The sequence below is a fragment of the Eurosta solidaginis genome, chromosome 1, assembly GCF_040869045.1.
Source record: "Eurosta solidaginis isolate ZX-2024a chromosome 1, ASM4086904v1, whole genome shotgun sequence".
Taxonomy (NCBI): Eukaryota; Metazoa; Arthropoda; class Insecta; order Diptera; family Tephritidae; genus Eurosta; species Eurosta solidaginis.
In genome coordinates this window covers 348,506,731-348,534,420 of record NC_090319.1, presented here as the reverse complement: position 1 = coordinate 348,534,420, position 27,690 = coordinate 348,506,731, and the positions used below count along the sequence as shown (strand labels likewise).

Sequence of the window (27,690 nt, the reverse complement as noted above, 5' to 3'; positions counted from 1 at the left end):
AAATTACAGAAGGGTTGAAGAAACTGATTGAAAGTTGAGTTTTTTCACCTCAATAAATTTGGCACTGTCACCGACCAAATCCTCGGCAAACTTATTTACAACTTGGACAAGACAAATGTCGGCAAAATGTCAAAAATAATGGGTGCAATGTGCGATCAGGACCTGTATTTTGCGGCTGCAAGTTGACCTAAAGTTCAGAGCCGTAACAAAATCCTCAATTTCCTCGCTGGAAGCACTTGGGGCAAAGACAAAGAAATGTTCTTAGGCACTCATAAAGCAATTGGCCAACCACTTATATGTTACGCGCCTCCGATAAGGTAGCCGTGCTTACAAGAAACACACTGAGGGAAACCGCAGCTCTATCAAAATACCACGGAATATCTTCTTATATCACCACAATATCATATACACTCCCCATGATGGAGAGAAATGAAATGCTGATTAAACAGTTTTTGTTGTTGGTGGACTACTGTGGCGTATGAGTAACTTTTTAATCAAAATAAAACATAAAAACGCAGAAGAGTGAATAAAAGTTAAACTTATCAACCAGGTGAAACTGCGATGAAAGATAAAAGGGCAGTAAAAACCGCATATATTTTCCATTGAAATGAAGGCACATTGATTCATATAATAAAACGGGAGCTTTTGATCTTGTCCTACACGAATGCTTCTACCGCAAAATAGGATAAAGGCAGGGACTAGCACTCTGGATTGCTCCTATTCAAACTTCGGAGATTATAGCTATTAAAGGCAACCATAAAACTGGAGACGCCCTACAGAGAACAACAAGAATTTTGTCTGGCTATCTGGTCAGTATTGGCGCTGATCGTTAGAACTGCACCACGAGAGTAATCGCTATTAATATACGTTGCAAAAGCGGAGGTGCTTGTATGGTACGAGCCTCCAATACGGCCATAAATCTTAAAGGAAACACACTGAACGAAGTTCCAGACATGTCCAAATACTGCACTTAAAACTGCCACGGGATATCTTCTTATGTCGCCAGAACATCGTTTACAAAGGCAGACTGAAAAATTTTCCATAAAAGAGAGAAATAAAACTCTAAACAAATAGTTTCCATTAAATACTCAGAAACCGGACATATTAAGAAGTCATTTCGGCAAGCACTATAAAAAAATCCGGTACAAAGATCTTCAGCCATTTGAACCAAAAAAACCCCATCCACGAAGATTCCGCAAAGTGTAATGGCGATAAATGTCCGGCGAATCCCAGACTTCTGCGGAGGGCGTGCGTCACTCTAGCACTACTTTGATTTGGATACTGCAAATGGCTAAACCCTTAAAATCTGAGCCCTATACCGAATCTAAATGACTTGCACCATATGTTCCATTATCGTCGACCCATATATCTTGGAATGAGTTGGCGACTTAAGAATTTGTTTACATAGATATTCTAACAAGTTTTTGCAATATTGCGTTTAAAACGTACCTAACCTAGTACCATACGAAAACTAAAACTTTTGGATGAGAAAAGAGATTAGTCTTCATTCGTTCGCATATGGGTACAAAGAGGATTGGTCCTATCGTTCCCGTTCTGGTATAAATGATTACAATTAGTCTCTTCATAGGACATGCTCTAACAAAAGGGAACAGTTTAACGCATACTAAGAGATCAAAACGGGCAATAGTCGCATACTCCTTTGCGACTTATCCCGGACTCATCCTAGACTAATCGCATTTTTGGAAGGTAGTAAATCAAGCAGCCACACATACATGTAAACAGCGAAATAGTTTAATAAATTGTAAATAGCGAAGCTAACAGCGAAGAGAATATTTCACATACATACATATAATCTAGCAGCTAAGAGCAGAAGTTATTACTCAAGTGGTCGGCGCGCCATAGCCCAATTGAACCAGAATTCTTCAGACATATTCTTACTCTCCATCGTTCAGTCGTTAGCGAGACAAGAACGAATAAACACTGCGCACGGCGGTCGCACAAATGTTAAGATTCCCTCTGAGAAATATTTGGAAAACGCAACCGTGAAGATGGTCTTTCCGTAATTAACTCATGTTCGGAGTTGATTGTTACCTTTTTAGATTTGTTATAGATAACCAGTATGAGTTTTTTTAAAAGTAACTTAGCAAGATAGTCAAAAAATTAACATACATGAATTTTTTCGTAAGCGATCCACATATTTTTTAAGCATTCTGCACTTCTCTGGCTGCGACACCCGTATTAGTTTTGGAAATATGATGTTTTAAATGAGTGATCGCCAATATTTTTGTGCAACAAGTCGCTTTGAAAACCAAGTTCCATGTGTATTTACATGTAAAAATATCGGTTACTCTTCGAAGCGACCACATCTTGATGAATTAAGGCACTTGGGAATACTTCAAATTATTTCAGCTGTTCGAGAAGGAATTGGCGAACGAGGTAACCTAAGGTATAAAAGCAGCGCAATCTGGGGAATAATGAGTCAGTTTTAGTTTTTACACGCTATTAGTGAAGTACGTGATAATTGTAATTGTGAAGTACTACTTCACAACAGTGGAGTTCTAATGAAGAACATTTTGCTTTACTGAATCTTTAAGTTATTTATTCGACAGTTCAGACATTCGAGCATTAACAGAAGCCGGAAATAATCAGGAATTTCCCAAAATTTGTTACAACATGTATTTTTTAGGCAGGCGCAATACCCTGTAGGCCTGGAGTTAGGTTCAACGCCTCCCTGTCTTATATCATAAAAATAAGATTTCGAATGTACATATGTACTTCATTTGTATGTATTCTACATATCGACGCGCCGTACAAAAACTAACACTTCAAAAATGATTTAGGTAGACTTTTTTTGTAAAAAACTTTTGAAAGTGCTAGTTGCCATATCGTATGAAAGAGTTTAAATTTCAATCATATTATAAACGTGAATTAAATTTGAAATAAATCATTAAAATATAAACAATATTTGAAGTATTATGTGTGTGTATGTATTAAACATTACTTTTAAGCGCGGCCCTTTTCCCTTTTTCTCTGGCCAAGAGTTAACAAATGAAAAAAATTGCATGTCTTGCATAGCAGTTATTTACCTTTGCGTCAATATTTCTACGAAATTCGGAAAAAACAATCCTAATTTATTAATTAATTACCTTTTCATACTTCCTCTATGTCAACTGAACCAAAACTCGAAACTTGCTTCAAATTTATTTTTTTAAACATAACTAAAATCCTTTTCATATCGTAAAAATGTAAATAACTAACATTTCGTTATATCACCCTGTATATTTTTGTACGTCCAATAACAACCAACCAACAATCAAACAACTTGTAACTACCATCATCCAACTCCAACTTTTAATAACAACCAACTTGCTAACGAATTTGTGTCTGTGTGATTGTGAACCACAAAAACAATGCAACTGCAATTTTTACAACTGAATTTCTTTGAACTGGCAACTTCTTGCCATTGACCTAAACAACTCAACCAAATTATAATGATTACAACATTAGAATCCCAGCGGCCCACAGATGTTGATTTTTCGAAAAAATCATCACTCAAGCGACGTGGCGGAATTTGTATATTTGTCGATGAAGAAGAAGCTGTAAATATGATTGAGCAAAATGATGGCAACACTGTACAAGACAAATGCATCACATTCGATACAATAAACGACGATTTTAAGAGCAACGATGTGACCAATACAACGAAAGTTAAAGTGACTGCGAATAGGTGCCAATTGTGTGGCGCAAGTATACGAAACAAATTACGCCTACCACCAACACCCGGTAGTGGTGGTCAAGGGCAAGGTCAAAGGCAAAGAGGCAAACGATTTTGGCATACGAATCGTTGGTGGCACAAACGAAAGCACAAACTTCAGAGGTCGAACGGTTGTCCGTGCGGCGCTAGCGGTGAGTGTTGTTGAAAGGTCGTGCAAAAAAATGTTGTGCCTGCGTGTGAGGAGAGCCACCTTCTCACATGATGAATGAAAACCTTAATAAAATACATTATAATATATACATAATTGCATTATTTACTAACGAATGTACGTTTGTATGTATGTAGGTATGTAGTTTATTGGCCAGCTTGTACTCTTTTCACTTAATATCTACATATCCATATCAGTACATACTTACATACATATTGGTTAATGAAATTTTTGCAATCATATTTACTAACACATAATCTATAAATACTAGAATATACAGAATTAGGTGCAACACAGCTTAACGAGCTAGACTAATGCATAAAGAGATAATTTGTGGAGATTGAAAAAGTTTATAATTTTTCTACATCAAGAAACAATTTATTGATCCGTACATCAAATTGAAATTTTAAAATTGCAGAAAAAAAAATAGTATACCAATTCTCTAATCACACTGGAACATAACTTCCGGAACGGAACCATATGCCACAAATACCTTAAATTTTCCGAAAAGAAATTCAAAATATTATTAAACCTTACCAACTTAATCAGATAATATTCAGCCTTTGATGTTGTTCTTTCTACTACTGCTTAACTGTGGATGTATGTGTTTATGTATATTAGAGCGGGTCAAATTTATGGTTGAAAAGGCACATCCAGTAGAGCTGGATTCGATTCGATTTTTTTAAGAATCGATTTTTTCGATTCGATTCTAGAAAAAAATCGATTTAATCGATTAAATCGAACCAAACAAAGTTTATTTAAATTTTGCTTATTCTTTGTACGTATGTACTTAACCATTTACACGATTTTTCCCGACAAATAAAGCTGGACAGTTTCTCTCTCGTTTCGTTGCCTGCCGACAAAATTGGAAGCATCAAGGAATGCCACATGGGTCTTCACTTGATCCTTTCATCGGAGTGAGATAATTAGTATAGTCTTTACCGAAATGTTTTTGTGTTTTTTTTTTAATCTTTTATTTTAAAATGTAGGGGAAGCAACCTTGGGAACATTAGCCAATACACTTTCTTCTTTAATATTTATTATTCCAATATGTATAATGATCTCCCTTCGTTTACGGCATTAGAATCGATCTATGTTCAGCGTCATGTAAAAAGGAGGTATTTATTAGATACGTAAGGTAATATGTTCTCAGTACACAATTGCAGTTTTTTAACCAATGAGGTATACGGAACTTTCAATTGACAACATACGGCAATTTGTGTCATAGTTTGCGTAGTTCCAGTTAAAAGCTTTATGGAAGTATTTTCTTAGCCTATTGAAAATAAAAAGGAATACGGAATTTAACTGACGAAATTTCATAAAAATTGCCACTTCTGTTTTCGTGTTTGCTACTGTCTATGTGATAAAAAGTACTGATTTTATATATTTTTAAAAGTGTGTTTCTTAATGTTACTCGTGAAGGCAAAACGTACCGAATCTCCAAGCATTGTGTAAAAAGTCTGAATCCGTTATCTTCGACAATCCTAAAGGGTTGCATATATGTGGCAATCATACTAATCAAAGTACAATCCAGTTGTTTTTTTTTCGCTTATCTACAGACTGAAGCTTCCTTATGTTGTTGTTATTAGGTTCAAAAAAGGATTCTATAGGACCTGTTGATGAAGAAATTTCCATCAACGTTCGATGTGACTGCTTAAAGTGATTTAACAAATTGGTTGTATTTCCACCTGCTTTGCATTTTTTTCCGCACGATTTGCATTTCGCAGAATCGCCCTCTACTTGACTAAAGTACTTTTAGACAACAGATCTGCGAATCTTTGGATTACTTATAAGATTGAATTCCCCTTCAGATTACTTTCAATTGGCTTACTAGAATCTAAAAATATATTAATTAGTTTTCATTTCGTACTGAACACAATATCATACCACAAAATAGATAAACACATGTTCAATATATTGCTTGCCAGAAGTGCGAAGAAATTCCTTCATCTTTCTCTCGAAGCCACCAACACAATAAAGCTAAATTTATAAAAACAAAAATTACAGAATATGTATTTCCTCAAGCGTCCGTAAAGTATATAGTGATGAAAACTTCGATGCCTGAAGAATCGAACGATTTAAAAAAAAAATCGATTCTACATTTCTTAAAAAAGATCGATTAAATCGATTAAGAATCGAATCGAAATTCAGCACTAAAAATCCAGCTCTAACATCTGAAATGAATTTCGAACCTCCCTAATTTTGTTAGAAAATTTTATATCCCAATCCGAATCCGAATTTGACATTTACTTTCACGTATTTTATTTGTGAGAGATGCTATTCGGATTGGGATATAAAATTGTCTAACAAAATTAGGGAGGCTCGAAATTCATTTCCCCATACAATTTGGCCCACTCTAATTTATATGTGTATATCTATATGTATTCTCCTCTTATGACATTGTTTGCACAAGTGTTAACATCTTTATTAATTCAATTTAAATTCTTAATATTACCAATTTGTACTTTACAATTTAAATCGCTGAATGTGTAAATATTTGCTTGTAATACATACAGCAGCGAGTAAGAAAATGGCAGTGGCAACATTTTTCAAATTTCGTCAATTAAACTCTATTTTTGCGCTTTCTGTAGATTAAGAAAAACTCCTATGAATTTTGTAACGGAAATTACAATCTCAAAAACGTGTTCGAAACAAATTCGAAAACTCGAGAAAATTTTCCGAAAATTCTTTACCCTTTATTTGGAGTTCTCTGCATTTTTTCGAGTAAGCAGTTTTACAGCCCAATCAATTTTAGTCTAACACACAACAAGTTGTAAGTCTCTCAAAATTCTTACTGATTTCTTATGGCTATTTTCTTAAAGGTGTTTCAGATTTTATTCCATATAAAAAATAATGTTCACACTTTGTAAGCATAAAAATTCAAAACACCCTTCGTAGGAGAAAATTGTCAAAAATAAATGCGCGTTTCAAGAAACTTATAACTTATACATTGTTAGAATTAAATTGATTGGGCTACAAAACTGCATACTCAAACAAATTCTAAGAACTCTAAATAAAAGTATGAAATTTTCGTAAAATTTTCTCGAGTTTTCAAATTTTTTCGAATTTGATTTGCGTAGTTACAGTTACAAAATGCATTTTTTTCTCAATGTATAGAAAATAAAGATTCAGAGAACTCCAAATAGAAAGTTCGAAATTTTTACGAGTTTCCGAATTTTTTCGAAAACTTTTTGATATGGGTTTTTATAGTTACAAAATGCATTGCAGTTTATTCTTAAAATATTCAAGGTTTGAATCGAGCTCAAGGCCAGAACAATATTGTTCTGGCCTTGAGCTCGATTCGAACCTTGAATGATTTATCAATAGGCCGATAAAAACAAAAACAATTATTCTTAAAATATCGAAAATGAAAAACATAACACAGTTCCTGGTTTTAATGGGGTTGTTCAGTTTGGTCATTAAACAAACTTCTAGTAGCTCTATGGACTCATGCGGTCGATGTGAGGTCCTCACGTACCGGCCAGCTCCATCTAACTTAGCCATAGATATGTCTTTATTCACTGCTGTATATATACTTATGTATGTATTCTGCCGACATCCTTTTAATTACAATTTTTCATTGCGAGTTTTCATTAAACCTGTCTTTGGGCATTTATACAAAAGTTTTTTGATTTTGGTGCCGACCTCTTGAAACTTATGCTGTCGAAACACCCATTTACATACTCTGTATTAGATTTTCCCATTTAACTACTTTTATTTCTTCTTCTCTTGTTCTTCAATTTCTGGACTTCCTTCTCTCTTCGCTCCTTCTCATTTTATACAGCTCCTAACTTTTCTACTTTTGATCTTCTCCTTCTTCTTCTTATATTTTTCTTTTCCATCCTGTTCCTAAACATCTTCTTTTACAACTCCTTCTTGGTCTTTCTTCTTTCACTTCACCTTATTCTTATGCTTCATAATATCCTCGTCCTTCTCTTTCTACTTTTATTTCCCTTTTACTTTCTGCTGCTTTTTCTCATTTCAATTCCTATTATTTTTCTGTTTTAAGTTCCCATTCTCATTCAACATTTTTTATCTCATGAGCCTTTAACTTCCTGTTCATCTCACTTTAAGTTTTTTTTTTTACTTTTTTAATGTTCAACACGTTGACTGACACTGTATCACCGGTGATCCCATCAAAAAATGCTCCCAACTATATGTTTTGATTATGTTCAACGACTTAGATTTATAAGTTTTACTAAAAATTTAAGAAATGGCAAGACGTATGAAGAACCTATAGACATAATCGAGTATTTATGAACTGTGTGAATTTTTAGTTGGGTAACGGAACATACATATTCTTGTTTTTTAAGTGGTTTCGTTGATTTTCCATATTTTAATCTTTGCGGCTTAAAGCATCGGGTTCATCATTTTCATCAGAACTTGGTAATGAGCAGAAGTGTTCTCTTCAGAACCTCGTACACTGCCTACCAGTTCAGTTGGTGGTGCAGAAATAAAAAGCGCGTGCATATCTTGACTGAAAAAAGATGGTTGCCTGAATCTCTATATGGTCCTGGAAAATTGCACTCATAGAAAACGCTAGAGCTTATCCCGCCGTGCCTTGCTTTTCGTGCAAGAAGTGTCTGTTATTTGTCTGACACAAGCTAGTTCGAGTCTATATATAGACCTCATATAGTGCGCACATATATATTTCAACGCAGTTCTGCCACCTCAATACATTGTGAGACCTCATAAGGCTCAATTACCTCGTTTCATTGCATTTCATGTAGGGTGTTAATCTCAGAGTTTATGTACGTTCACAATGCCATCGACCACCCGGGTAGCATTAACTTTCCTAAAGCGATTTCGTGCATTCCCAATGCAGGCCCTTAGTAGTCTCTAAAGCATTGCGGTAGTCGTCATAAGAAAAAAAAACTTCTATAACTCTATTCGGCAATTGTTTATGTATCGATTATAAGCTTCAATGGTGAACTATTTTCGCTTCCTATCCTTAAAAGGACAATAACAAACCATGAATGTAAGTTGCTGTTGCTTAGAGCAACTTTAAACTTATATTTTATTTAATATTTTTGGAAAAAATTTGAAGATTCCGTCGTCAGGGCAGACAAGTTGACAGCTGTTTCCACTATACTTTGTAAATCTCTTCAAGACCGTTTCTCCCGGAAGGAGACGAACATACCCGGTCAATACCACGTTTTGGCGCTGTATAACTTTTTCCCATTTGCTTTGTGCTGCATATGTTTATACACCCTTACAAAACGTACTATGCATATTCCCATGTACAAGGCTACGCCTTATTGTTGGCTAGTTTTGAATAAACTAATTCCATACATATTTTACATCGACAGAAGTTGGTAATAAATATTCAGTCGCTAAGCGTCGCAAAGACCTCCCTATCACTGTAAACGCAGTAAAAAATCGAACAGCAATTACTTCAAAACAAAAACCTTAGCCTTTTCGCTTAATTTCTGAATATGCAGTCAGAGTAAAAGTGTGAGACGATATCAGGCTGCAATTTGACATCAGCTTTAGGAGAACTTTGTGATGATATGCCAAGTATTACTTACTTACTTAATTGGCGCTTAACCATCTAAACGGTTATGGCCGTCCAACAAGGCGCGCCAGTCGCTCCTTCGCTCCGCCAACCGGTCACATCAATGGAGTTTAAATCGTTTTCCACCTGTTCCTTCCAACGGAGTGGGGGCCGCCCTCAACCTCTGCTTCCATAGGCGGGTTCCGATAGAAACACTTTCTTGGCCGGAGCATCATCTTTCATTCGCATAACATGGCCTTGCCAGCGCAGCCGCTGCGTTTTAATTCGCTTGACTATGTTGATGTCTGCGTATAGCTCAAACAGCTCATCATTAAATCTTCTTCGGTACTCGCCATCGCCAACGCGTAGAGTTCCATAAATCTTTCGAAGAACATATGCCAAGTATATGCGTCTTATATTGATCAGAGAAAGACAGCGGCCCCTATTGTGCTTGAAGGGCCAGTTGTAGAACTATTTAAGTTCCTTGGCGCCAGTAAGCCCAACGAAAGAACGACCGTTTGAGTGACTAAAGGGTCAATTAACTTAGTTGATTGCATTGACAAGATGACAGCTATTTACCATTAGTTATCTCTTCCCTAGTCCTAGTTAAAAATGAAGTCGTGAAGCTCAGTTTACGAGGATTGGATGCGAGGCGAAAGATATACAAGGGGTTGGGTATGGGCGAGATTAAAATAGATATCTCTTGTCGCTTTGCTGATGAACACAACTTCCTACCAATAGTTCATAGGGTTTATACGAGTTGAGGAATAGTTTTCGACCTTGCCTAGCACTCCTCAGAGGAACACATCACAGCATCACACCAATCAGTAGCGAATAACTGGGTTTATTTTTCTTTTATAAACAATCCGTGGTGTGATGGTAGTATGCTCCACCTAACACACCGAAGGTCATGGGTTCAAATCCCGGCTGAGCAACATCAAACATTTAGAAAACAAAATTTTCAATTAGTAAAGCGTTTTTCTAATCAGGCGACCCAGAGTGGTTTGGCAAACACTCCTTTTGAATTTCTGCTATAAAAGCTTCTTAGTGAAAATTCACTTGCCTTGCAACCGCCCTTCGGAGTCGGCATAAAATATGTAGCTCCCGTTCCGCCCAGTTGTAGCAAAATTTAAAAAGAACAACAAAGCAAATTGTAAGAGAATATCGGCCTAAATCTCCTCGTAGGAAAATCCGACCAATTATTTATTCTTTTTTATTTTACGCTATAATTTGTCGAGAGCCGCATATTTTGATTCGACTTACATACATATTATAACGAATTTATTGAAATTCCGCTTATTCCAAATCTTCTGCTAACGTTCGAATCACTAAACTATTGAATAAATAACTCGAATATTGAATAATGCAAAAATGGTCTTTATTAGACTACTTGAAAATAACACTTATACTTCGCAACTGATAGCTTGCTTAAATCAAACTGGCTTGACGTGCCTCAACTTTTGCTGCTTTTCTGTCTATTTGGTTTCCTCGTTGGCATTATTCTATGCGCTTCTATTTCTAGAATTTACTAGTTAGTTACCAGCTATAAAATTACCACGTTTGAGTGATACTTGCACAAATTATTTTATACTTTTGGGAGTATCTCAGATATATGCATGTATTCGTGCGGTGCTTTCCGCTGCTTCTATGGACATATGTATAGACATAATGATTGATTTATTGATGCGCATACAATTCACTGCTTAGTATTGGCTTAGAGATGATAGTATCCCTTAGTGTTGCTAATATTCGTCACAATACACTGGCAAAATCAACCGAAATAAGGGTCAATTCAACTGAAATTTCTGTTAATTTGTATCCATCGCAACAAGATGTTGAATCAACTGCGCACAAATCGTTGATTCGTAGTTGACCGTTTTAGTAGTCAAATGAATAAAAAAAAAGTTGTTGCGACAGCTTTGTACGAAAGTACCTATGTTTCCATATAAATAAATGTAAGGCGCGATAACCTCCGAAGAAATCTAAGGCCGAGCTTCTCTTCCAATTTGCGTCATGCTCCTCTTGATTTTCCCTACAAATTTGCCGGACGGGACCATCATGTTTTATGCCGAACGGCATCTGCGAAGCAGATGAGTTTTCACTGAGAGCTTTTCATGACAGAAATACAGTCGGAGCGCTTGCCAAACACTGCCGAGGGGCGACCCTGCTTAGAAAAATGTTCTTCTAATTGAAAAACCTTATTTCTAAAATTTTGATGTTGCTTTGCCCGGGGTGCGAACCCAGAACATACGGCGTGGCAGGCGGAGCATGCTACCATCACACCACGGTGGCACTTACTAACCGAACGTAAATTGGGCTTACATCAAATATGCTGGCACACATTAAACATTATACACTTTATTATGTTGTTTTATTAAACGCACTTTCACCAAATTTTATATTTTATAATTTATTTAACTTATAGTTTTGAACTTCGCTTTGCAAATAGAAATGAAAATAGTAGTCACAAAACTGATTCTCAATTCTTTCGGTTGCAGCTCAGCTTATTCTCAATTTCTTCTCTCGCATGTAGTTGCCACACTTGATTGTTTCGAACAAAACTTGTATAAATGTTTAACATAACATTTTAAAAAGAGAACTTGTAAGTTATAGAAAAGTAAACAATCAAATCGCAGGAAGGTGATTCACCACTGGAGTAACTTTGCATGTAATTCGGCAAGTTTAATTTTCGTAATACTTTAAGTTGAAACGATTCCAAAACAACTCCAACTCCTATGTTGTCGAAATCATCAACATTAAAAAAGGATCTTTTTATCATCTTACTAAATTCGTTCGCGTGAGTGAAAATTCGTAAAAACTTGAACAAAATGTTACTAACTTTGGAAAAACAAACAAACAAAACTTTTGAACCAGAGGGCGCAATTTTGCATTTCGCTTGGAGGAGAAGTTGCAAAATTGTATCCGATAAATAGGTGTCCCGGTATCACATAATTTTTTGCACAGCAAATTCAAAAAAGGGTTTTTCGTTTTGTATTAATAACTGAAAAACTAGTTTTTTGTTGTTTTCCCATTTTGTGTCTTTTTTCGGTTTGGTGGTTTTCTTATTTTGGTATTTTTTTAAACAAGTGGCACCATCGTCATAAGTACAAAGTAGAGAGCGCAGTCAGCGTAAAATTGTCTTTGAAATTTGCTCATGTATTGACTGTTTATCGCTGTTGAAACGACCAGTGAGATCAGTTGTGTTAACAGAAAAATCAGTTAGATTGACCAGGAGTCTGTCAATTGTACAGAATTTTGTTAACTTAGGAGCGCCAATTTCTCTTCGGTTGAAATGACTAAACTAATTTATTCGTTTGACAAAGTACTCGGTCGAATTAACCGTAATTCGATCAATTTCACCGAATCTCCGTTAAGTCAAGAACAACAGAACCGATTTGTTGATTTTACTAGCACCATTTCTTTCAGTGTATGTATGTACATATGTGGTAAGCATAGGAACTCTGCTAATTGTGTAAATATTGTATAATATACTTTTGTACTATAAATAACAAAATTCGCATGAATTCTATTAAAAATTATAATTGCTGCTTAAAGTTTCCATAAGCCTTCTTTTTCCTTTCACTCATTTCATGCTATTCTCAGTTTTTGCTTTCATCTCAGCCCCTACATATTTTCTTGTTAATTTCATTATTCCCTTCTTTTTGTGACTAGTGTTTCTTTTGTAATAATTAATTCCTATTTAACTTTTAAGGTTTCTTATATTACGGTAGTTCTTATAATTATTACGCGCCATAATGCAAACATCAAATCATCTTGAATAAATATCATCGCATTTTTAGATCCAAATAGCGAAAAGCTGACGGTGGCTTTCTTATGCGCTAAAAAAAACAAGAAAGCAAACTTTCTAAAATGCAGTTACTTTCCTGTTATTGTTGATGTCTTCAAATGACATGGTACTTTGACTATTAAATTGATTGTACCTAATCTTAATCTGGTTGAATTTGCTGACATTTCATATAAAAAAATGTGGTGCAATTTATATTGCGATTTCCTAAGGCAAGATGTTCCACTTTAGCTCGGAGTGATCCCATTTTTATACTCAGCTGAGCAGAGCTCACAGAGTATATTAATTTCGTTCGATAACGGTACCCCGTAACGGCATAAACTAATCGAGATAGATATAAACTTCTATATATCAAAATGATCTGGCCGAAAAAAAGAAATTCATTTAGCCATATTCGTCCGTCCGTCCGTAAAAACGATAACTTGAGTAAATTTTGAGGTATCTAAATGAAATTTGGTATGTAACTTCCTGGGCACTCATCTCAGATTGCTATTTAAAATGAACGAAATCGGACTATAACCACGCCCACTTTTTCGATATCGAAAATTTCGAAAATTTTCGAATTAACAAAAAATTTAATATCTTTACAGTATAGAAGCAAATTATGTCAACATTCAACTCCAGTAATAATATGGTGCAGCAAATACAAAAATAAAAGAAAATTTCAAAATGGGCGTGGCTCCGCCCCTTTTCATTTAATTTGTCTAGAATACTTTTAATGCCATAAGTTGAACATAAATTTACCAACCCATGTGGAATTTGTCAGGAGCATAGCTTCTATGACGATAACTGTTTTCTGTATTTTCTGTATTTATACACAGTCGACCCTCTATCCTTCCGGTCGGCCGTTAACACGATAACTTGAGCAAAAATCAATATATCTTTACTAAACTTAGCCCCCGTACTTATTTGAACTCACTTTATCTTGGTAGTGAAAATGGGCGGAATCCGACTATGACCACGCCCACCTTTTCGATATCGAAAATTTCGAAAAATGCCATAATTCTATACCAAATACGAAAAAAGGGATGAAACATGGTAATTGGATTGGTTTTTTGACGCAAAATATAACTTAAGAAAAAACTTTGTAAAACGGCCGTGACACCTACCATATTAAGTAGAAGAAAATGAAAAAGTTATGCAGGGCTAAATCAAAAGCCCTTGGAATCATGACAGTAATACTGTTCGTGGTATTACATATATATATATAAATAAATAAGCGGTACCAGACAGATGATGTTCTAGGTCAACCTGGTTCACATTTTGGTCGATATCTCGAAAACGCCTTCACACTTACAACTAAGGGCCACTCCCTTTTAAAACCCTCACTAATACCTTTAAGTTGATACCCATATCGTACAAACACATAATAGAGTCACCCCTGGTCCACCTTTAGGGCGATATCTCAAAAAGGCGTCCACCTATAGAACTAAAGTTCACTCCCTTTAAAAACACTCTTTAATACCTTTCATTTGGTACCCATGTCATACAAACACATTCCAGGTTACCCTAGAATCATTTTCCTACATGGTGATTTTCCCTTATTTGACAAAAACGTCACAGTTGGTCTACAATTTGTTCGATATTTCCCAAGCGTATGTGATATGGATTTAAAAACCACTTATAAACTATCTACGAAACCCTAGGAAACCAACGCAGCTAAGCCCTCAGCTGAGTATGTAATGTTCGGTTACACCCGAACTTAGCCTTCCGTAATTGTTTCTTATGAGTACTACACGGAACACCTGTGGGAGAATAGTTTCGAAAATAATATACTAAATTTTAGTTTCATAACATTAATTCATTTCTGGTATGAAATCTTAAGGAGGATTGATTGTATGCAGCTCAGAATACAGGATCCGGGGATAAATTTTAGAGAAGCGTATCTTGATGATCTTAAATCATTAGCGACTGAACTATCCGAAATTCGAGACAGTCTCTGTGAGGAAGCAATAGAAAAACCAGAAACCCCGGAGAATCGACTAGAGATGTTCGTCTTTCCGCAGAATGTGAAATTTTTCCCCGGACGCAAGAAAATATCACTACGTCACTGTTTACAGCAATCGTTTGATTATCTGTCAAAAGAAGGGCCAGCTAGCTTTAACTGAAGATGGTGACAACGGCCCTTAGAAAACGTTTTGAAAGAAACCTTTCGCCAAAAGGTTTAGATATATAGCAAGTATTCGATACTCGTTAGAAATATACAGTCTAAGCAAAAAGCGTAGATAATTGAATGTGCTTTGCAAGCCCCAAATTACTCTTTTGGGCAAACTTTTAATTTCCTTAATATAAAGTTAATTTTAGTAATGATCTCAATGTTATTAAGCAAACTTGTTGTAGTGAGTATTCCTCAATATGGTTTTTTATAATAAAATGGAGACTGCAAGCCGATGCAATTGAAATTCATTTTTGCAAGCCGTTGCCAGATTGTTTACTCATAAAAGGAAGGAAAAGTAATAAGGGAGTTTACGATTTTGTTCAAATGGTTTAGCATTACTTCGTTTACTAACTGATATAATTTGTTTTTTTTTTTTTTAACTTATAAAATATATGCTATATTGCTGTACAAAATAAAATGTGGAAAAAAAATGTTAACTAAAAAAAAGTTGCTCACAATCCGTAGCTTATATTTGCTATAGCTACGTTTCCAACGTCAAATGCACAAAATTCTGAACTCTTAGTATATTTTCCACAGTGAATAGCAAATCACTAGCTGGCAATAGAAAACAAAATGTGCAAAGAAAAAATTGTAAATGAATGAAAAGTTGTTCATGACCCGTGGCTTATTTATATATGTAAAATTATACATTAAGAAAATTCGCTATGTCTTGCAAAAGGTGCACGGAGTGCATGGATAGCGATCATTGTAAAGACACAACAACAAAATACACGCAAAACACTTTATGCAATCCGTACAGTTTATTCGCGCAACGAATGGTTGGAAATAAAAATCAATCCTGCTTTAACGCTCTCTCTCAATCCATTCATTTCCCTTACGAACAGATTGAGCAATCGTCTTTATACTTTTTCGTCGTATTATATGCCCATTTTTAGACGCTTCGCACTGATGCATGCTATAAGCTGGCAATGGGTGCTCTCGTAATCTTGCATATTTTGTGGTAAGATATAAACAATCCCTGCACCTTGCAAGACAATGCGCATCCCCCTTTTGAAATTCTTCACATATGGCAACGATGCAAAATTAAAATGAAATTTTGAAATTTTATACTCTAATTTAATACGAAATCAGGAAACAAAATTTTGAAAAATCGTTAGAATGAAGAAACAATTCCTTTGCAAGCTCTAATTATTTAAAAAGTACCTTTAAATTTTCTAATGTATGTATGTATATATATAAATACATGTAGGTTTAAAATTACGTTTCAAGAAAAAACGAAGGCTTCAAATAACCGACGATGGATATCGGTGTAGTACCATTGAAACTGTGAAAAAATGTAAGTGAGAAATCTCCGAATATATATCTATGTATATATATCCTCATAAAGTACGGACCGCCAAAAAGAAGCTCCCTTTGTGTTAAATAATGTCTGAATGTGATCACCATTATTTTCTATTTTCGGTGATGAAAGCATCCTCACTAAATGCCAATGATTTATAAAGAACATATCAATAAATATATGTTCACTTTTGTGTATGTATTTTTGTAAGTGTATGTTGTATGTGTAAGAACCCAAGCGCTCCGATTGAATGCTACCTTGTCTGAGACCTCACCCAGGGTAGCCTTTATGTATATAACCACCAGAGTATATCATACAAAAAAGTTAAAATTTCTCCACCGAATTGAACAATTTATATTGGAGGACATTTTTTAGCACCGTGTAAAAGCAGTGATATTCGTTTTTTCCTTCGTATTTTATGCTTCATTTTTTCAGTGGTACATGTATTTATGTGAAAGTATTCAAAGAAGGCACATTTTGGCCGTATAAACTGCGCACAAATAATTTCCAGGTTTCTTTTTCTCCAGCACACGCATTGGAATTGTGGGCCTCGTAGAAAATTTTGCATGCAATTTTTTGTTAAAGGGAAAATTTGAACTTTCACATAGTGTCGGAATTATTTTTCTTCCCAATTCTCCCGAGGTACTTTGCTTAAGAGCAGCATACATTTATCATTTAACTGTAAGCTCAAAACTGAAATACATATGTATGCCATTTTTTTGAAAAGGCTTAGACTACATTTACACATGCATTAATCTACAATATTATTTTATTTTATCTTATATTTTTTATTTAATCATACATTTTTTATTTTATTTGATTTGATTTTATTTTAATTTTTATTTTACTTTTTTTAATTTTATTTATTTTATTTTATTTTTTTTTAGTTTATTTTATTTTATTGCATTTTATTTTATGATATTTTGATTTATTTTATTTTATTTCAGCTTATTTTATTTTATTGGATTTTATTTTATTTTGTTTTATTTTATTTTATTTTATTTTTTTTTACTATATTTTGCTATATTTTGTTTTATTTTTTTGTATTTTTTTTTTTTACTGTATTTCACTACTTTTTATTTTACTTAATTTTATGTTACTTTATTTTATTTATTTTTTTTTTTCATTTTACAATTGTTTTTGTTTTTATCGGCCTATTGATAAATGATTCAAGGTTCGATTCGAGCTCAAGGCCAGAACAATATTTTTTTCTAATGATAATTATTGTTATTTTATAATTTTCCTAAATTTGAAAAATTGTATTTTGTTTTTGGAATAGTAAGTAGAAAACTTCTCAGACAACCTGCCCTAGCTGCGCAGATAGATCCATTTCGAAGGGTGCTAAGCCTTCATCAACAGTACGCTTTAGGCATGTTGCGCTAACCATTTAGCTATACAGCGGTGGTTTGTTTGACTGGCAAATTTGCTACTTCTATTCCTTTTTATCAACTAAAAAAATTATTGTTCTGGCCTTGAGCTCGAATCGAACCTTGAATCATTTATCAATAGGCCGATAAAAACAAAAACAATTGTTAATAAACCATGAGCACTTGGGAATGTCAAACAAAGTAATTGACAATAAACAAAAATCCAGCATTACCAGTGATTTGCACCAGATGGCGCAACACTGAATAAATGTAGTTGGTAAAAAGGAATAGAAGTAGCAAATTTGCTAGTCAAACAAACCACCGCTGTATAGCTAAATGGTTAGCGCAGCATGCCTAAAGCGTACTGTTGATGAAGGCTTAGCACCCTTTGAAATGGATCTATCTGCGCAGCTAGGACAGGTTGTCTGAGAAATTTTCTACTTACTATTCCAAAAACAAAATACAATTTTTCAAATTTAGAAAAATTAAAAATAACAATAATTATCATTAGAAAAAAATTATTGTTCTGGCCTTGAGCTCGAATCGAACCTTGAATCTTTTTTCATTTTATTTTAGTTTATTTTATTTTACTACATTTTATTATATTTTATTTTAATATATTTTATTATATTTTATTTTATTTAAATTTACTTTATTTTATTTTGTTTTATTTTTAATTTTACTACATTTTGTTGTATTTTATTTCGTCTTATTTTATTTTATTTTATTTTGTTTTATTTTATTTGATTTTTATTTAATTTTATTTAATTTTACTACAGTTTACTATATTTTATATTATTTTATTTTATTTTACTTTTTTCATTAAATTTGGTTTTATTGTATGTTGTTTTATTTTTTATTTTATTTTATGTTATTTTACTTTTTTTGTTTTATTTTATTTCATTTTATTTTATTTTATTTGATTTTATTTTACTTTGTTATATTTTATTTTATTTTTTTATTTTATTTTATTTTATTTCATTATATTTTATTTTATTTTTTATTTTATTTTATTTTAGTTTATTATATTTTATTTTATTTTATTTTATTTTTTATTTTACTTTATTTTATCTAACTTTTTTATTTTATTTTATTTTTATTTCATTAACTAAAAAATATTACACAAAATGTTTGCAACCAACAAAGCAAATAAATGCTCCAGCTTGAATATTCTCGATTGTTTTTGTAAGCACTTTGAATATGAGCAGACCAAATTACACATTTGCTCATATTTGCTGACTCCCACGCAATAGTTCCAACAAAAGTATTATGTACACACGTCTTGTTCATTTGCTCGGCTTTGTCATTGGTAGTGGTGCCATATTTAAATTAATATTTTAGCGTTATATATAACTTTTTTGAAATTTGTTTAATGGCCTACACTTTTCCTTGAGCAGACCTATCTTAGCATATGCAATTGCTAATACCTCAGAATTATAGTTTGGTCATAAAAGGGGAGCGAAATTTTTAACTTGCCTATTTATGTATAGAATCCTGTTGTGAAAACAGTGCATATCGAAGGGGATTTAAGTGCACCAAAAAGGTACCAAGCACTTCGGTGCCTGGGTCATTGTATACTTATTGGTGAAGGCCCTCTTTGAGTTGAGAAAACAAGGCGAAGGAGGACTTGGTGATTGGAATCACAGTCAGTTATTGCCAAAAAGGGATGAGGTTTATAATACGGAAGGATTGATGTTACTATTAAACTACTATTATTTATTTTTTCTGTACGGCGTATTTTATACAGTAAAATGTTTCCACTTCAACAACATACAATTTTTTTCAGAATTTGTGGGCATATTGTTGATTCGAGTTTTGTAGATGTGATTTGCTGGACTATGTCTCACATGTTTCACACTCAGTAGCCATTTTTTTTTTTTTTGCAAGCTGGTGGCAATAAGACGCTAGGTAGATTAGCGAATTGCATAAAAAACAACAAAACAAGTTTAGTTTGCTAAGCGGTTTGAGATGAAATCGCTTAAAAAACACCATCGACCTAAATAAAAAAAAGGCGCTATTGTGAACGAGCGAATGAAATGTACATACGAATCTGCAGATAAACTAAATAATAGATATGTCAAAGCAGTTAAAATAAGCACCAATTACCTGTTTTACATAAACCATCTGTACGGTTCCCCATGATGAAACTGTTTACTGACTAGGGTTTCACCCTGCCACATCGGCCGCTTAAGCTGATATGAGCGGTTACTTTCTTCGAAATAGTTTTTATAATATATATTTCACTGTGTCTATTTGATGTCCCATCCGTGAATGAAACTAACTGTTCTATTAATCAATACTATGATTTTCTGACTTCTTTTACATAACAGTAATGTTTGAAAGAGCGGCCGCCGTGGTGTGATGGTAGCGTGCTCCGCCTACCATATCGAAGAACCTGCATTCACGCCCCGGGTTTTACTGAAAACTAGCTACAAAAAAATATCTTTAGTGACAACCGAGGTGTTGTTACATAACATATAGTTGTTGACCTAGTGGAGACCAAAATCTGTAAACAAAAGTTACCTTACCAAGTTATTGTAGCGACAAAGCCACTCCCCGATTTAATATGACCACATTTAATCTTCTAGGTCACCCCGCATCCACCTCCTAGCTCCATAAGGAGCTTGGGGTCGCCAGAGCCTAGGCTGCTAAAGAAATAGGACTTGCCATGGATAGGTGAAGTTGATAATTGGATTGGAACGATTTTCCGTCATCCCTTGTCAAATTTGGTTTCGAAGCAAACCGGTTTCGGCGTTGTGCCATCATCAGTGTCGATTTTCATTCTGATCTGTTGTTGTCGTTTCTCCTGTATTTATAGTTCGTATGTACATGAGCAGGTATTTTCAAAATTGATGCTAATGTATATTTATGTATCTGTGCTGTGTGTTCGTTTAGAACCGAGGATGGTTTTTACTGATCGATTTGTGTGGCTGACTGAGGTAAGTAAAAGGCGGTAATTCTAGTCGTTTGACCTTCTTTGTTGGTTTGTTACTTTGGAGCGTTTATTGTTTTGTGTTTTGTTTGTTGTTGTGTGTTTGTCTGTTGTACCTGTGTGATTACTTTGTTTCTTGTAAACAAGTTTTAAAGGCTCAAATATTGCATCAGAAATTTTGTTTATCCGTCCGTTTATTATTGTATTATTAGTCAAATGTTTTCTGTTTGTAGATTTCCATGTTTTCGAGTACGTTGAGACGTCGGCCTTTTGCTTGTATGTGAAGGACACTAACTGTTTTATTGATCTTTGCTGGTGAACATTCATTAATCCATTCAAGTTAGACTCTGGTATAATGTTTGGATTCCGTATTTTTTGTAGTAATCTCGAATGTGATCAATTGGTGAAACTTGCTATAAGGGCCCTTATCATCATCTACCGTTAACTCTAACTGGTATTTTAATTGACAGATCTCTGAGATATTTCTGTCTCATTTAGTGCCAGTTAACCTAAGATGGTGAAATCGGCCCTTAGTGTTTTAGCTTTTGACGAAATCACTTCGTTTCCAATTTATCCTTGAAAAACCGAAAAACATCGATGAACTGGAAACATCATCAGCATCAAAACTTGCATTGCTGTATGATTCAATTACGTTTGTACATACATATGTATATCCGAAATACAAACAAAACTTAACTTCTATGCTACCATTTTCCTGTCGCACAATTTCTATCAAGTTCGCACTCTACATTTTGTACCATAATTGTGTGGCATATTTGTTTAAGCTTTTTTTTACTTTTTTTGCATTGCTTTCTCTGTAATCACTTTTCATTGCATAACAATTCTTGTAAAATGCTCTGTGTGTTGTAAGCTTTGCATTTATTTATTGAAACATTTAAGCCTGTTCCGCTTACATATGGAAAGAATCCTTTTTGCTTGTATTTATTTGGAAAATGCTACTGCTAGATTACTTTTCTATCAATTGAGCAAATAAACTTTTCACCCATTTGTTGTATAACCACTTATGTAAAAAAAAAACAAATATTTATGAATGTGCGTGCTTACCAATTTCTATGAGTTAAGTTGATACATATTACATAAGATGTACAATCTGTTGATATGACAAATATTTTGTTAACCTTTCCAGGTGGGTCAGTGCGGCCAACAAAAGGTTGGAAGGCTGAACATAAAGCTGCACGAACTTTGGGCATCATTATGGGAGTATTTTTACTTTGCTGGCTGCCATTTTTTCTGTGGTAAGTTTTTATTTTTACATGTTAATATATATTTGTAAATTAATATCAAACCAGGGCCCGTATTACGTGTCACGATCCGTGACCGAAACTCATATTTTAAATCACAATAGTTCTCAAATGGTGGTTCGGATTAGAGGCGTATTCGAATTAGCGAGAAATAATACTCATTAGATCCACAACTTATAATAATTTTTAGAAATGGTCACTGATGGTAACACCTAATACGGGCCCAGACCGTTAAACCAATTTTAATTCTTTAGAAATCACTAGTTTTTTCTCTGAAATGAAAAGACTTATGTATTGTTCTCGATGGGCATACAAACTGGGCACTGCCTTCTGGCGTCACATGCTTATAACTTAAGCACTAACGAGCAGCGCTGTAGGAAATGCGAGCTGCAGGAAGAAACGCTTGAAGGGGCAGCAGAGTTGCCAGATCTCGACGCAGCAATTAAGCTGGGTCCTAGACAACTTTTAATATTTTCCAAGAAGACGGAGCTATTCTATAACATAAGTCCTGGCACCTGTCCCCGCTCGTTTTCTAACGAGTTATTTAACCACTGCCACGAGTCTTCAATAATTGCCGCTATATGGGTCTAAATCTCCTTTGCGCGCCTAGCCTAGAGAGTTACAAACAAGCATAAATACAAGTGAAGCTAATATAAGTGTGTTAAAAAAATGCCAGAAGAGCCAGACTTCGAAAGGCTGCAATCGTAACAGACTGCTAATCATTTCGCAAATTGACTATCAAACTTGCTTTCTGAGAGCATAGATCAACCGGACGGAGTGAAGAAGCATTAAGAACGTATGTATCTGTGAAGAATTCTGACGAAAAAATTGGTTTCCAGTCACCACGGAAAAACAATTTGTACGATGCAGAATGCCGCACTGCATTCAAATGAAAAAAGTAAGCGCCAAATCTTGGAACCCCTTCGTTGATATTAAAGCTGCCTGCGACAGGACGAAAAGGAGCTGCCTATATGCCGCTATGTCTGCATTTGGCTTTCCCCGCAGAAATGAACACCTGCATCCTATATTATGGCTGCAACAAACTGTAAAAGAATCTGAGTTGAGTTTATGGTGATGTAGGCAATTGAAAAGTATGGTCCTCACTCGGCAAATGAAAATCATGCTCTACAAGTCACTTGTCGTACCCGTACTGCTACATGGTGCAGAAGCATGAGCGGATCTGGGAGTGTTTAAGACAAAAGTTGATTGTAGGCTCTTTGTCGGAAATCACCATTAAATTATGCTTCGAAATGAGCATCTAAACTGTTTTAATACTCCTCAGGAACTGCATATTATTCCCTTACGAAGCAAACCACCTTACATATATAGATACAACATTTATTAATTATTCTATTTTATTTTTGTACTTTAATTTCAGGTATGTAATAACATCGCTTTGCGGTTCTGCTTGTCCTTGTCCCGATGTGGTTGTGTTAATACTTTTTTGGATTGGCTACTTCAATTCGACACTTAATCCACTTATCTATGCATATTTTAATAGAGATTTCCGTGAAGCTTTTCGCAATACACTCGAATGTGTCATACCTTGTTTGCGTAAGCCTGATCCTTTCGACGCTTACTATGTGTAGTATTAATAAATAAATAAATAATAAGTGTACCTACAATTGATGTTCATCAAAAAACGTATGTTAAGAGTTCCTTAAAAATATGTATGAAGTAATAAGTAAATGTGTAATTTAATACCATGCGAAATTTAAATACTAAGAGCTCTTGCTTCTAGTTATTATAGTATTAGTTAAAATAGAAATAGAAGACAAATTTCAAAAGGATTTATGTGATATGAATATGTATGTATGTAGGTTAGAAAAATATTCTAGAAAAATGTTTAAAACAACTATGAAAACCTAAAATCGACAAACACCTATCATAATATACTCAGTTGCTGCTATCGTCCAAATAGACAGAGTTGTTTCAATGCATTTTTAAAATCTGTCTCTGTCCACCTCTGTTGAGCGAAAAAAACAGGAATGTTGAGTTAACTAATATATAGCACCGCCAATTCACTTCATATCATAACAATAATAATATAAATATTGGACGCCGCCATGAACCTAGCCCAACACTGCTTCTTCGTTTTCATTTATTGATAAAATCACAAGCCCGACCACATTGGAAACGTTTTTGTATAAGTAGGCCGATTCTCCTTCCATGAAGAACTTGGGATCGCCACAATGCTAAATGCTTGCATAATAAACTCAAATTTTAGCAGAATTCAGGAATCTATAAATAAAATAAACGGGACGTTTTACGTACTCGAAAAACTAGATATCAGCGAAATCCACCTAAGCTAATTTGTCGTTGTACTTTCTTTACCTTGCTCGTTTATTTTTTTTCAATAAGTATTTACTAGACCAGTGCTGCTCACAATTTTTTATATTGAAGTGCACATCCCAATACATGTACAAAATTGTATGTACAGTGAAATTTTTTTTTTTTTGAAAATAAAAATTTTGTTTTCAAATGTTCAAAAAGCTCAAAAGTTGTAATATATCGATAGCTTAAAATATTTCGTAAATCGCTATACCATCACAATACTAAAAAGCAATTAAACTTAATTCTCAAAATCCGGCACTTCACTCAGCACCGGTTGATATTTATTTCGATTGTTATTGTCATTAATATGGCATTCAGATCCTCTCCACCATTTTTTTACGATACGTGAACTATTACCGGAGTTACAGCATCAGAGTTGTGGTGAAAAACTGAGTGTAAAAAAGGCGGAGCCATGGCTGAGGATCCAAAGTTACTCCTATAACCTTAATATATAAAAAACACGTGTCACACAATTGAGGCCAATGGACTCCTAAACTACTGAACCGATTTTGAATTTGTTTTGCACCCCGCGTGTAGTTTGGCCTAACTTGAAATACAGGATGTGTGACTGGGTGACTAGGGTCTCGAGATATAGGCCAAAACGTGGGCTCGGGTACCCCTAGAGTGTGTTTATAGAATATGTATATCAAATGAAAGCTGTTGATGAGTGCTTTAGTAGAGGACAATTTTCATACCCTGGGTGACTCGGGTCTCGAGATATAGGCCAAAACGTGGACCCGGGTACCTCTAGAGTGTGTTTATAGAATATGGATATCAAATGAAAGCTGTTGATACGTGCTTTAGTAGAGGACAATTTTCATACTCCTGGCTGACTCGGGTCTCGAGATATAGGCCAAAACGTGGACCTGGGTACCCCTAGAATGTGTGTATAGAATATGGATATCAAATGAAAGCTGTTGATGAGTGCTTTAGTAGAGGGTAATTTTCATACCCCTGGGTGACTAGGGTCTCGAACTATAGGCCAAAAAGTGGACCCGGGTACCCCTAGAATGTGTTTATAAAATATTGATATCAAATGAAAGCTGTTGATGAGTGCTTTAGTAGAGGGTAATTTTCATACCCCTGGGTGACTAGGGTCTCGAGATATAGGCCAAAAAGTTGGCCCGGGTACCCCTAGAATGTGTTTATAGAATATGGATATTAAATGAAAGCTGTGGATGAGTGCTTTAGCAGAGCGTAATTTTCATACCCCTGGGTGACTAGAGTCTCGATATATAGGCCAAAACGTGGACCCGGGTACCCCTAGAATGTGTTTATAGAATATGGATATCAAATGAAAGCTGTGGATGAGTGCTTTAGCAGAGGGTAATTTTCATACCCCTGGGAGACTAGGGTCTCGAGATATAGGCCAAAACGTCAGACGGAAAAAGCTTATTAAAATGTATGCAGATTGGCCAAATTTAGGGCAGGACAACGTCTACCGGGTCTTCTAGTTAAAGTATGTGACTGTAGACTACTGACGGGTATTTTGACTGGAAACTGCCTTCCGCATGGTAAGTGATTGCAGATGTAGGGAATATGGCATGGCGGAGGAAACGATAGAGCACGTTTTTTTCTCTTGCTGTGCTCTTGCCAGCCTAAGACTTCAACTAATAGAAGTGATACAGCTGTCAGATTTAGAAACAGCAGGTGGCATTGATCCTAGAAAGTTTTTGGTATTTGCCAAAAGGGCGAAATTGTTTTATTAGGTACATGGTCTTTGTTCTTGCTGTTGTTGTTGTTGTATTACCGGTTCTTGATAATGTTTTTTTTTCTTTGGTCATTAAACAAACTTCTGTTAACGCTAAGTAGGTATGGACTCTTTTAGTCTATGTGTAGTCCGGCCGGTTCAACTTAGTATTAAGATATGACGGCGAATATTGTCAAAAGCGATTCCATTTTGTAATATTAGGTCAAGAAAAACAATAAATATTTTGAAAAGCATAACAAAAAAGCAACCCTATATTACAAACCGTATACTGTACAAACCTCATCTAAGTTTTCAAAGCAGTTGCATGGTGCGACAAATGTAGACTCCCGACAGCCTACATAAGTTTTATTTCCCAAGCAAATGAAGGTCAATAAGAGATAAACGCATTCATTTAAGCAAAATTATGTAGATATAACTATAAATATGTAAGTTGATGTATGTATTAAGATATGAATTTTTTTGTTAAAATTACAGCTAAGGCATATAAAAATAAGACTTAAATGAGCAATATACATGTATTTGTAAAAATTAAAAAAAAAAAACATCTAATACATATTTTTGTTGAATAAGTTTTTATACATGCATAAGTGTTAGAAAGTTTCACATAAATGCTGAATTAACATAATGTGTTTGTAAAATTAATTATTCAAATAAGTAGAATAAAACCATAATTAGTTAATTCATTAGTTAGAGGCTTATCGATTTTCATTATTGGGATTCGAAGCAAGATTAACCAGGGATCGTAGCAGTTATAAGTTTTATTAAAATACTAGCTTTTTAAAAATTATTTTCTGAGTTTTATTTTAGATTAATTTTTAGTTTTATTATAAAAAATATATAAATATTCAAAAAATTTCTCTACAGATATTTTCATATATTGAGCAATAAGGGTGCTCTCCGTTTAACAACAACAGCTAACATTGTTAAGTTGTTATTATTGGGCGCTTTGAGCGAACAATATTTTTTTTTTTTTTGATACGTTGCAGATATGTTGTATTACATATTGTAACGTATTTTGGGATATTCCGCTTATTCCAAACTTTCTGCTAACTTTCGAATCCCTAACTCTTGAATAAAGAAATCCAATCTTCAATAATGCAAAATGGTCTGCTTAGTCATGCCTCAGCTTGCGCTGATTTTATACTCTCGGTTTCCTCGTTCAACCATTTCTCCTAAGGTCTAGTAATTTCGTGAACTTCATGCTCCGTTACCAGCCATATACATGTATACTTGTAGTTTGTAGCCATATGCGTGTGGATATGTGAGTACTACTTCGGCTGATGATGACATGCGTTTGTGAGTATCTCTCTGCTGCCTTGTATGTATGCGTGTACATGATGATTCATTTGTTTACGTATATACGAGTGGCTGCTTAGTATCGGCTTAGTGATGCTGGTATAGCTTAGTGAAGCTAATATTCGTCACAATATATAATTAAATAAA

General features: G+C 34.5%; 2 protein-coding genes across 11 annotated transcripts in view; one reads left to right on the top strand and one right to left on the bottom strand.

Moving 5' to 3' along the window:
* The window catches only part of Octbeta3R (Octopamine beta3 receptor), a 492,955-nt gene extending 465,921 nt beyond the window's left edge, over positions 1–27,034 (top strand). For 9 of the 10 annotated variants that reach the window (XM_067762581.1, XM_067762582.1, XM_067762577.1 and 6 more), the window contains 3 exons: positions 3,469–3,867; positions 22,088–22,196; positions 23,581–27,034. In XM_067762581.1, coding sequence (XP_067618682.1) covers positions 3,469–3,867; positions 22,088–22,196; positions 23,581–23,791 — 719 coding nt within the window. In that variant the 3' untranslated portion in view covers positions 23,792–27,034. The remainder of the gene's footprint in view (positions 1–3,468; positions 3,868–22,087; positions 22,197–23,580) is intronic. The other variant, XM_067762586.1, reaches the window with a different exon arrangement.
* The window catches only part of LOC137238043 (myosin heavy chain kinase B), a 70,006-nt gene that overhangs the window by 15,840 nt on the left and 26,476 nt on the right, over positions 1–27,690 (bottom strand). The gene's annotated exons all lie outside the window — the stretch shown is intronic.